The sequence below is a fragment of the Podarcis vaucheri genome, assembly GCF_965113315.1.
Source record: "Podarcis vaucheri genome assembly, chromosome: 2".
Classification (NCBI taxonomy): Eukaryota; Metazoa; Chordata; class Lepidosauria; order Squamata; family Lacertidae; genus Podarcis; species Podarcis vaucheri.
Window position 1 is genome coordinate 36,751,752 of NC_138760.1, and position 12,758 is coordinate 36,764,509.

Sequence of the window (12,758 nt, forward strand, 5' to 3'; positions counted from 1 at the left end):
CATAGGTCAGCTTACCTGAGGAATTATAGTCAGCTTGGATCGTAAGTCATGAAGGCCAAGCTCTGAGATTCTTAACCCATCGATTTTGATTTCCCCCTCCACAGCTTCTAGGATCCTGAAGAGGCAGAGGGTCATAGACGATTTGCCAGCCCCAGTTCTTCCAACAATCCCAACCTAATTCACGTGTTTGAAAAATTAGTTTCAGTTAAATACCAGAACGTGTTTAGTTATCTTATGATACACCGTTTCACTTAAAAAACAAAACAAAAATTACCACTGATCTAGGTGATTTTTTTTTAATTGAATTGAATAGAAGAGAATCAAAACAAAATGCACTATTATACAACTGAATCTGTTCTAGGGATTTCTGTGAAGAAGTATGCTTATCAGTCAAGAGGATAGTTAGGCCTCTGCCTATTAAAGGACTCTGCAGGGCTCTCTTCCTGCTCTCTGAGAAAGAGCCTTTTCTTAAGAGTGAAGCACTCTGGGCAAGGTAGCCAGAATAGTGCATATGCCACAAAAGGGAAAAGGGTCCCCCTCTACTCACAGCTCTTTCTTCACTCTCTGTCCTCTAGCCGCACACTTTCTTGTTTCTCTTTACTGCACTGTGCAAACCTTCTTCAGTTATAGGCATTTTTTGTTTGGCAATATATTTTCAAATAAGCTAATTTTGTATTGGCCTAGTATCAGTGCCTGAATTCCCACTTCCCGCTGCTTTTGGTCACCACCTTTTTTGGGAGGTAGGATACATTAATATTCTTTTTGTAGGATAATCAGCTTCATTTAACCAACATGCTTAAGCCCAAATAATGCTGGAAGGGGTTTAGACCTGTCCTGCCACCTTGGGAGGCCCTAGGTAATCAAGATCCCCCCCCCTTCAGTCTACCTGAGAAGCTCAATGTGCAGCAACCAGCTCAGACCTCATGGCTCTTACAAGACACGCTTGAGTTCCCATACCAATAACTTAGGAACTTTGACAACTTTTACTGCCTGTGCAACTTTTTCTGAATGCTGTATAGGAATGCTCATGAATCTGACATTTGGAGCTTTTGTAAGTAAACTATTCTTAACTTACCAAATGTAAGTCTTTTTCTATGCTATGGGAACAGGTTTGGAAGTTTTAGAACTCACAAGGTCTAACACTCTATATTCCATGCTTTACTTTGCTGCATATTTCTGCTGGGGTTCTCTCACCAAAAAGCACTTGCCCCAAACCTGGATCTTGGCATCCAGGAAATTCTCCTTTCTATACCTATAGTTTCCCTTGCAAGCAATACTTTTAAAGTTTTGATGTTCTTCTTTCTTTCTGTTACTGACCTAGCCGGTCTTTTTCTTTAATGTAGCCTTATACATTTTCTATTTCTGCACACACATTTTTCATTGCTTAAGCTTCTACAATTTCTTTTCTATTTCAAACAATTACTGTTTGCTGAATGTGAAAACAATAGTCTTTTGTCCCCTTAAAGACCAATGCATTTATTTTGGCATAAGCTTCCATGCACTAGAGTTCACCTTATCTACGGTTTCTAATTTAAAGTGCCACATTTTCTGTTCCTATAAGAGGGGCTTTGTTCATTTGCAATCTTTGTTTTTCTTTCTTTCTTGCAAAGTGATGTTCTTCTGCATACCTAGGGAACCCTGAAAATATACAGAGGCTCCACCTTGTATCTAGGTGGCTCTGTTTCATTTCCCCACTGGTTGGCGTAGGGCCAGTTAATTTGTTATAGATGATAGGATGCTGGTGGCATGTGTGAACATTGACAATGAAAGTTGTTGCTGGAGGTGGAAACAGAAGTGGAAATCACAGAGCAGATAGGATTCTGGGGACAGGAAGCTGTCAGTTGAGGAAAGATGCAATTCAGAAGTTGCTGCTTCTCCAAGCAACACTCAGTGCCTTCTTACAGTGGAGATGGGGTGAAAGCTAAAAATGGTAGAACACACACTGCTTTGCACGTAGAAGGTCCCAAATTCAGTCTCTGGCATTTCCGGGTAAGGCTGGGAAAGGCTCCTGACCAAAATGCTAGAGCCCCCCTACCAATCTGTGTTAGCAATACAGTGGTACCTCGGGTTAAGTACTTAATTCGTTCTGGAGGTCTGTTCTTAACCTGAAGCTGTTCTTAACCTGAAGCACCACTTTAGCACTATTTCTGGGTTAGCGGAGTCTGTAACCTGAAGCGTATGTAACCTGAAGCATATGCAACCCAAGGTACCACTGTATTGAGCTTGATGAACTGACCCGGTACCAGGCAGTTTGCTACAGTATGTTCCAATAGATGCACCGAATGAACTGAAAACAAAGTCTGCAAATTCAGGTTACTGCACATATAATTTGATTCTATCCATAGCAAATGTGATTGTACCTTTTCTCCACCTTTCACATTGAGGCTGAGGTCTTTCAGCACCAAGTCCAAGCCTTTCCTGTACCTTACAGAATAGTTTGCAAACTCCACTTCGCCCCGAGTGGGCCAGTCTTCTGGTGGTCTTTTGTCTTCGATTATCCAGGGAGCCTAGAGGAGAGAAAGAATTACAGCGCACAGTAGAGAAAGAATTACAGCACACACACACTGTTTCCAGAAGGAACACTTCTCATTCAGACTATTAGGAACTGACCTCAGTTTCAGTTTCAGAATATTCCTTAACTCTTTCTACGGCCACAATGTTGCTTTCTAAGTCTGATGTCATCCTTACCATCCAGTTCAGAGACATTGTCACCTAAGAAACAACAACATGTTACCTGTTTGAGAAAAGTACTGTCACAAATAAATAAATATATTAACCATCATATAGTGTGTGTGTGTGTGTGTGTGTGTGTGTGTGTGTGTGTGTGTGTGTTTACACCCACAGAGCAAAGGTGGTGCCCATTGGTGTTCAACTAGACTCCCTCTCAGCCCCAGCTGGTGTGGCCAAGAGTCAGGGATGATGGGAGTTGCAGCCCAACAGCAACTGGAAGGCACCAGACTGGCCTCTCCTGCTACAGACCATCCTTGAAATCCAGGGTTGAAATTCAGCTGACATTACGCTGAGCTGAACACAAACCATAACAGGTGAAGCTTTGAGAAATTAGGAAGTTCTGATATCATCCCCATTTGTATTGCTCACCTTTTGGACCCAGAAGAAAGCAGAACAGGAACATAATGGGGGTGGAATGGGGCAGGGTGCGCTTATGTGCGCTCAGATGATACGCATGGGGGCTGGGAATGCAGCCCCCACCCTACCCACCCCCCACGCAAAATGGCCCATCGCCTCTTTAATGTCTCAGAAGACATCACCTTTCTTCAGCTGCTTCCCCTCCTTCATAGAAGGATACGCCAATAAGAAGAAGGAAATACTGTAGCTTCCCATGCTTACAACATCACCATTTGGGTAAGCCTAATATTCCAGCATCTAATTTTATTGCAAATCCCTACAAGGAAATGAGCGTGCACACAGTACCTTCAATTTCCCTGAAACCTTTGAGGGCTTATTATAAACTATCAAAGGTATCGCTATTTCTTCTATTCCACTGAATATAAATGCACCGTGGTAGAATTCATTGCTTTGCCAATTTTAATGTGTGATCCCACTGTTACTTGGGATAGAGATTCAATCAATATGCCTCTCCTTTCTACAAAATCAGCATTCATAGCTTTTAAAGCTGAGAGGCAAAGCTCAAATCTTCTGATCTGACCAGATGTAATAGTATAGGACCAAGAATTTCACAAAGCAATTTCTCCATCAAAGATTGTTACTTCTGATTGAGGTACGGCAGTGCACTTTTTAAAGTGAAGCCCACTGTTTTGCTTCAGGATTTCATAGCCATATCGAATCTAACACACCCTTAGTAAAGCTGATGACCCCACACCTTATTGAAAGGGTGCTTAAATCCCTTGTAGATTGCCTAAACTGATGGCTACCATAATATGCTATCCTTAACTAAATGCCCTGCTGTGGGAAATTTAGCAGAATATAGTGTTAAAACCTTGGTGTAGTTTCTCCTCAGTTACCAAGAACAAGAAGCACAACACTGCCATCGTAAGCTTCCTGAAGGCTCCCTTCATGCTGCGAGAGCTGCAATTTCATCTGGCCCCCTCCTCTCTGGAGCTACATGGGGCAGGACCTTTTTCGCTGTGGCACCTTGTTTGTGGAGCTCTCCTCACCCTCCCCAGAGGCTCACCCAATGGTACCTGTGCCACTATCTTTTAGGCACCAGGCAAAAACTTCTGGTTTTCCTAACCTCTGAAGATATTTTGATTGCCTTGCTGCGAATGGTGTTTGGTTGTTTTTTTAGCAATCTGTAGTTTACTGTAGTTTTATTGTGTTTTTATTAGTTATTATAAACAGCCCTTGACATTTTGCGTTGGCAGGCAGCGTAGAAACTGCTAAAATAAATATAGGGGCATACATGTGCACATGAGCAGAACCAACTGTGGGAGCCATTCCCAACCAGCTGGCACCCTGCCAGGAGGGAGAGTGATATTCTTTTCCTCAACCAGAATAAATACTGCTTGCATTCAAATGCACAGATAATGCATTGTTTTCACTCTGCACAGACTCTGATTAACTCTGTGATTGGGTTTTTTAATATGGAGGGGAAAATCCCCCAGACATGTAAGCTGACAATTTTAGATGCAATCTTCCAAAAGCATTTCCTTTTATTCCTCGGTTTGTTCTTTATATTCTTCCCATTTCTCCCAATTTTCTTTCAACCAGTCTTCCACACACCCACACCCTGAGCCCTTATTTGCCTGAAGGGTAGAAATGCTGCAGAATTGTGCAATTAAAGCCCAAATGCCTAATGAAAAGGTCACACTATAATGATATTTCAGTTCCGCTGTTCAGATGAGCTCTCTCCTGAGACACATTCTACACACCTGCAATGCATAGGACACGGAAAGTCCAACCAGGCCAGGGCTCAGACTGTTTTTACTTAACACAGCAAAAAGGGCTGCAAAAAATACGACGCAGTTCCCTACAAATTCAACTCTAATTCCCAGCCACCTATTAAACGAGAAAACACAAAGAAGTAAATAGTCCAGAACTCAAAATGCAACAGATAAAAACAAGTGGGATTAACTTTTTTTTTTAAATTCAGAGTTTGATTTTACCTGTTGGACACAATTCCAGGATAGTGACTTCTCTGGTTGTCATTCACCTTCATGTCACTGAGGCGAACAAAAGCCTTTCCTCTTCTATAAGCTCGGATGACGCTTGCTCCTGTGACGGTTTCCGAAAAATGAGAATATATGGGAGACCTGCTGACGGATTCCAGCCGCTTCAGTTGGCGAGAGGTAGCTACGTAGAACCGCTGCCGTTGTTCGGTTCAAAGGTAGACAGGTAACAAAACAAAACAAAGAGACGTGAAACCTTTTAGATATTTGACCTGAACTATTAATACACTGTGCCATGTCTGTGTGATTTAAGAGTGAGAAACACCCGGGAAGGGGAGGCATTTCCTATTTCCAACTCTAAACCTAGAGACAATTGATCAGACACCAGAATCACATGGTAAAGCTTTTCCTAGACTATCTTACTTTAGTACACAAATAATGCTTGCTCCACCACAAAAACTCCCTGCGCACAGAAAAACACAATGTCAGGGAGGACAGTCTTCTTCTGAGACATGTGGGCATCTTTGTGCACATGGAATTTATTTTATGGAGAAGCATTGAAATATGTAGCCTGAAGAAGGAGAAGAAGAAGAGAAGAAGAGTTTGGATTTGATATCCCGCTTTATCACTACCCGAAGGAGTCTCAAAGCGGCTAACAATCTCCTTTCCCTTCCTCCCCACAACAAACACTCTGTGAGGTGAGTGGGGCTGAGAGACTTCAAAGAAGTGTGACTAGCCCAAGGTCACCCAGCAGCTGCATGTGGAGGAGCGGAGACGCGAACCCAGTTCACCAGATTACGAGACTACTGCTCTTAACCACTACACCACACTGGCTCCTGAAGTGAAACAATCTGAAGAAAAGCACTATCCCTCAATGAGTGCATAAGCAGGCCTCTATGCTGCAACTCTGAGAACGCACCCAATCATCCATTTACTGCCATGTCTACCAGCCAGTCCACTGAGCTGAGTTTTTAACATTATAATGCAGACATTTGCCACTGTTACAGGATGACTTAAAGAACTATCCTGCACTGGTAGAAAGGCAAGCTTGCCAACAAAAAGAGCAAAGGGAGGTCCTGCTGTGCAGTTATGATGTTCCTATTGCTGCTTGCTAACGTTTCCTAAGGGCTTGAAAACATTTCTTGATTAACTGGTGCAATTGATCTATTCATTTGGTAAATGCAGATTTTCATCATCGTTATTTTTAATCTGAGCTCCCACACAATGCATTTCTTCATTCGGGTAGTGCTTTTAAAATGGGCTTTAGAGTAGCTGGTCTGTGTAATTTATGCTTAGAGAAACTGTCATTAAAATTTACTCAAAGAGAATGCTCTACCATTTCAATTGTTAAGTGCTCGCTTAAAAGGGAAGCTGTTAGTCAAATAGAAATATTCACATTCGACTGACAGCCTCGTGGCCTGTGTGTGTGTGTCACTTACGGACTCACTGTTAAGACCGTGTTACTTGGCTACGAGTGATCGCCAAAGAAGAAGTAGTGTGTGTTTTGTGTTTGTTCCCAGCAACATGCTATCACAGATTCTGGGGCTTGAATTGGGAACTTCAGGGGCTGAGATTTAAGGCCTGCAGGTACTTTGGCCCAAAGGCTATTGTTAGATACAAAAGGGAATGTGGTATGGTGAGTTCTAGATGGGTTCTTCATGGGTGGGTCTAGCTGGCCAAATCTTCTGCCCAAGGTTAAGCACTTTTCCACAGCTGTAACTCTTTCTAGGGGAAAGTTTCCACATGCTTTGAATTGCTCCTTCAGGGTATGATGGAAGGTGAGGGCACTGCCTCTGGGGTGATTGTTTGTGGATTGACTTGCTCCTAGATGAGAGACTGGAGCTACCCAGGGAAGAGGAGATGTGAACTAAGCTGGCTACTACGTGAGAGGCGGAATGCTGCAGAATCACAGAACTGTAGAGTTGAAAGGGACCCTGAGGATAAACTAGTCCAATTCCCTGCAGTGCAAGAGTATGCAGCTGTCTCATACAGGGACCAAAGCCGCAGCCCTGGCATTATCGGCACCATGTTCTAAACAGCTGAGCTTTTTTAAGAGTATGAATTCAATTCATAAATGTATAGTATACCCAGTGTGGTAGGTGGGCACTTGGTTATTTTGCTATTTTATACTGATTTTGATTGGTTGCTTATATTTCTTGTGCTCTTGTTGAATTTTTCTCTTGTAGTAATATTTTGTCCACCACTTTGGAAGCCTCTGAGCTGGAAGGGAGTATGAAGCCTTGGGGTTCGCAGGCCTGGTATCATAAAAGATATATGATTTTCTGCTTGGTCAACAGAGCAACGACCTTGGAGATAACAGAGCGGGGTGGGGGGGGAGGGAATATGTGGCCCTCCAGATGTTGCTGGGCTGCAACTCCCATATTGACCACTAGCCATGCTGGCTGGCGCTGATGGATTTTCAAGTCCAACAACACCTAGAGAGAAATAAGTTCTCCACCTATCATAGAGGAAGTCATGGGTTGCCAAAGCAGTGTCCATGGGTGCACCTGCACTGGTTTTATGGGTCAGCATTTGCTAAACTATGTCTAGTTAAAAGCTGTCTCCAAAAGGAATACCCCTTTGATAGAGGGATGGCTATCTAAAACGGGGGGGGGGGGGGAATGCCTCCATCAATTAAGTTAATGTATTTCACAGAAAGTTTAACTGATTTATAGGTTGTGATTTGTGAGCTTCTATTTCTCAATGAATGAGAAAGCAAACTTCCCTTAGAATATATGTTCTTACTCTGTGGCATTGCAATATTATGCCCTTGCCTGCCTTTTCATTAGTGATTACTTTATAAACAGAACAAAAAAGCAATTAAAAAGAGAGAATGCTTTGAAAACATGCAAGAACTGCTATGAAAGGTCCAGAGAGCCACAAGAGTCTTGTCTAAGGCTGCTGGTGAGTTAGCCACCTCTCCTGTTCTATGTCTCCTATTCCCTTCTTGCTGTGCCTAACAACAACTAAATGTTGCAAAAGCTATTTTGCAGAATGTAAGAGACTTCAGACAATCCTACTTTGGAACTTCAGCTTCTGCATTCAAAGTAATTGCATCCAGTATTCACACACATATTAAGGGATGCACATTTGGGGCTTGAAATACTAAAAAAATAGAAAGATTATGCCAGCCACCTAACATTCTGTTAAAAAAATAAAGAAAACAAGCAATGAAGCCAAAAAAGGTACTTATCCCAATTACCTGGGCAAAGAAGTATAGGATTGCCAGAGGTATTATAACCACAGCAAAGAGTGGGGTGCTTGCTATGATCACAATCATCGTTGACACAGAAACAAAGAAGGTTCCTAGGAACATCAAGATAGTTGGCGGTATCACTTCATCAATCACATAGATGTCTTTCGAGAAGCGGTTGATGATTCGGCCAATTGGAGTTGTGTCATAGAAAGACTGTGGGGTGTGGAGTTTGTTCTCCAGCAATCCGGAGTGGAGAGTACGAGCCGCTCTGATGCCACCCATTGCCAGAGTAAAAGAGGAGATCAGCACAAAAACCCCTGTTTGCAAAAGCGAGAAATAAGCAGAAGACTTGAGTGTACCAATCACATGTGGCCCTGTTCTCATCGTAACTTTGCAACTCCTCTAGCAGGCTATACGAATCAAAAGCATCACCTCGTGCATCACGTGACGGATGGCAGGAGGTTGCATGTAGAGAGATTAGACTGTGATTTTTAAATTCTGCAAATATTTTCTGGCTGGTTTGATTGTAATTTTATATGATATGACTTTTGATCAATTTTGTTTACTAAAGGGCAGGATATACATCTTACAACTAAATAAATAAACCAACTTTTATTGTGCAAGGAGCAATGTAGACATCCCTATTTATGATATAGGAATATTTGTTCCTAGGGTAGAATTCGACTTTGTGTTGCAAAAAAATTAAGCTTGCCAGACAGAATGATACAATTAAACTTCTGGCTCTTCACTGTTTTCCTCTGTTCCTTTCAATCCATTTACCTGAGAATGCCATCAGACCTTTGTCCTAGACCACTGTTTAAGAACCACCAGTATATTCCATACCACACACCATTTCCTCTAGCTCCGCTAGCAAGGTGTATTTACATCTATAGGAGCAGTAGCAAATAATACACTTAACCTTGCAAGAGACCCAGGGCAGCATAGACTCCGACTCGCTTGCCCACGTTGCGCTGAGTGCCATTTATTACCGGTTCATTGGTCCAGTCACTGAGCCACACGTTGGCCCCGACTGCAGAAGCATTTTGACAGCAATACAGGAAACATATAAATAAAGAAACTAGGGGGCCAACAGCCTTCATGTATTGCCAGAAAACAGTCAGCTTGACCTGCAGTTTGAGACGAAATAGAGTTTGTTTAGTTTATAAAAACCAATGCCTTTAATTTCACAGAAAAACTGGCCACTTGCCAGAGTCAGAATTTGTGCACAGAGTGAACTAGGAATCACCCACATGAAATCACATTATGCAGGCATTCATGAAGGCAGAAAATGTGGCTGCAACAGAAGGATGTCCAGAGTAGAGGTATCATATGTAAAACACAGAACTGTTATAGAAATAGAAACAATATATAGCCAGGGAGGATTCATACTTGATGACTCTAAATAAAGAAGAGTCCCATGTAATGGGGAAAAGTATATATGTGCTCTGTGTCAAAGAGCAGTGAGAAAATGTTAAGTGGTGTTTCAATATATTATTGGGAAAGCCCTTTCAGTCAACTGCAGCCAACCTTCAAAGGACCACATCTGACTGATGGGCAAGGCTACCCACCCAGAAGCTCTCCACTGCCACAAATCATGCAGCTGAGTTTCCTGCATTTGTCTGCTCCTATGCTAGGTGAAGGTAAAGGTAAATGTAAAGGGACCCCTGACCATTAGGTCCAGTCGTGACCGACTCTGGGGTTCCGGCGCTCATCTCGCTTTATTGGCCGAGGGAGCCGGCGTACAGCTTCTGGGTCATGTGGCCAGCATGACTAAGCCGCTTCTGGCAAACCAGAGCAGCGCACGGAAACGCCGTTTACCTTCCCGCTGGAGTGGTACCTATTTATCTACTTGCACTTTGATGTGCTTTCGAACTGCTAGATTGGCAGGAGCAGGGACCGAGCAACGGGAGCTCACCCCGTTGCGGGGATTTGAACCACCAACCTTCTGATCAGCAAGTCCTAGGCTCTGTGGTTTATCCGACAGCGCCACCCACGTCCCTCCTATGCTAGGTACTTTTTAATAAATTAGGAAACATCTTTGAAGAAGTAAAGTGTCCTTATTGTTTAAGCAAACCTTTCTTACCGTGCCAGTTTCAGCAGTTTCTGCCTCAATGAGTTTGTTAGGACTTTTCTTGGGTTGAGTTGTCTCAGGTGGCTTTTTCTCACACACTCTTCTTTTCATTGACATTTTACCAGGGCATTCCCCATCTGAAGATATTACACTGAGCTCTCTGTGTTTTATGTATTAAAATGGGTGGGGTGGAGGAGAAAAATAAGAATTATGGTAATTACGCAGCTGAATGACAGAACAGGCAAGTTCGCTCAATTTCTGTAGTAACGCCTTTAAAGAGAGGTTCAGGGTTTACCTTAGGAATTGCTTACGGACTTCGTTTGTCACTGGTTCATTGTCTGCCAGATCTATGTGGTTGCTGAGTGTGTCTTCAGCAAGCAGGACCTCCTCATCTTCCACTAATGCAATGGGATAGGAAATCTTTAGCTTATTTTGGCTTTTTGCTGAGCCAATCTTTTAGAAAGGTTTTGCTGAGTGTACAGCTTCCCAAGCCACAAAAAAGACTGAAAATCAAGAAGGAAGTTCAACTCTTTAGGGAAATTTAAGAGGGCTTCGGTGTGTTTGGGTTTCTAGGCAATATCTGAATAATCAGGCCTGGGATGCCAGCTTTGACACAAGGAGTGGGGCTAATAGGGTCCCGTGATACAGCATTGTGAACCTTGTGAATTATAACTAGTATACGTGCAAGCATGTCTGGAAAGAAATAGGATTGACTGATGATTCCATGGCATTATAATTATACAAGTGTAATGAGGAGGTGGGGGAAGAAGGTAAAGAAAAGCCCCATCTCAAGGAAAAACCAACCTACCAACCTACAGCTAGCTACTTCCAGTCCTAATTCTTAATCACAGCCTTTCCCCCTAGTAGTAAACAGAGTGATGGCACTGACTAGACCAGGTTGCAAGGATCCCCTGGTCCACTCAGTTTCAATTCTCTACAAAAATGGGGGTGGGGAACCCCAAATGTTCTTGAATAGTAGGCATCTTTGTCATCGTCCCCCCAAGTTTTTTTAAGGGCTACATTTATACATATATGGGAAAGTGCTCATCACTTTGTATGCTTTTTATTTTTAAAAAAGATTTAAACACAGTTCCAAACTGCTCCTAGCATTTCAATCTGGCATGAGGTAACTACTAACAGTCTGAGGATAAATTTGGGGCAGGGAGATGGGAATCCTTACTTGTAGGCTCATCTTCTTCTATGTCTTCATCAGGTGCAAAATTGCGGAGGAACTCTGCAAAAGCCTGGTTTTGTTGCAAAAGCTCTTGGTAGGACCCCATTTCAGAGACTTTGCCATCTATCAGTACAACAATGTGGTCCACCTGTGGCAAAAAATTGATGCTGTGGGTCACCAGAATTCGAGTCTGAAAAGGGAAACAAGACAATGGTCAGGCGATACTCATCCTGCTTTTGTTTTAGCAAGGTAAGAATTAAAACAGGCAGTTTGTCAAGAAGCTGCAATTTGCGATTACAGCAAACAGTCGTGGAAGAATGAAACCAGTTAGAAGCCATCTAAGCCTGAACAAAATAGGATTGCTTTTCTAGCTGCACGTTAGTGCAAAGCTGCTGCTATAAAGCAACATATGACTGAGAATGGGGAAGTGGGCTTTTTGGGTGGCAAAGGAGGCCAACTTCCACACTAAACATGTTCTGAGATCATGGCTTACATAGTTTCAATCATTTCTACTTTTAATAATTTTAGGGGGGCTAGAAACTCTCTCTGTCCCTTCCCTTCCCTTACCAAAAGAAAAGCAAAGTTTCACACAATTCTACATGTGCCACCATGTTCTTGTACAGTACTATGCTGAAATGACTGCAGACATGGAGAATTTTAGATGTTTGTTAGCTCACTTTTCCTTTAAGCATTCCTTCTGGTCCAATAACTTTGTCAAATATGTGTTTGGCCACATGGGAATCCACAGCTGAAAGGGGGTCGTCTAGCAAATAAACATCAGCCTCGCTGAAAACAGCACGAGCAAGGCTCACTCGTTGCCGCTGGCCACCTGAGAGATTGATGCCCTGTGTGATGGGGAAAAGAGAAAAAGCACACCATAGCTTTTAAATTCAACACTACTATCAGCTTCAGAAGGAGCAGGGTGAAAAAAAACAACTACAATATCTGTATGGTCAATAGCTCAAACATTCTATTACAATGTCCATGGGCTGTTTGTTATAAATCAATGGATGTTGACCTAAAGTAAAAAATATTAGAGACAGTCCCTGTGAAGAAACGGTGGAGAAATTTAAATGTAAAAATGTTGCTTGTGACAGTTTTCTTGCAGTTAACTGAAGGGGGGTGGTACTCCTAGCCATTGTGCAAGAGATGCATTGTATTGGGGTTCAAGTGGCAATGACAGTGTTCCTGAAGATGGTTAGCACATCTGATGATGGTTATCTTGGGAGA

At 42.6% G+C, this 12,758-nt stretch overlaps 1 protein-coding gene across 3 annotated transcripts in view; it reads right to left on the bottom strand.

Moving 5' to 3' along the window:
* Window positions 1-12,758, bottom strand: part of ABCC3 (ATP binding cassette subfamily C member 3) — a 74,526-nt gene that overhangs the window by 4,784 nt on the left and 56,984 nt on the right. For all 3 annotated transcript variants that reach the window (XM_082211017.1, XM_082211018.1, XM_082211019.1), the window contains 11 exons: window positions 12,206-12,373; window positions 11,535-11,718; window positions 10,650-10,752; window positions 10,367-10,514; window positions 9,203-9,410; window positions 8,290-8,600; window positions 5,085-5,284; window positions 4,851-4,977; window positions 2,611-2,712; window positions 2,361-2,507; window positions 16-174 (listed from right to left, as the gene is read on the bottom strand). In XM_082211017.1, the coding sequence (XP_082067143.1) occupies window positions 16-174; window positions 2,361-2,507; window positions 2,611-2,712; window positions 4,851-4,977; window positions 5,085-5,284; window positions 8,290-8,600; window positions 9,203-9,410; window positions 10,367-10,514; window positions 10,650-10,752; window positions 11,535-11,718; window positions 12,206-12,373 (1,857 nt within the window). The remainder of the gene's footprint in view (window positions 1-15; window positions 175-2,360; window positions 2,508-2,610; window positions 2,713-4,850; window positions 4,978-5,084; window positions 5,285-8,289; window positions 8,601-9,202; window positions 9,411-10,366; window positions 10,515-10,649; window positions 10,753-11,534; window positions 11,719-12,205; window positions 12,374-12,758) is intronic.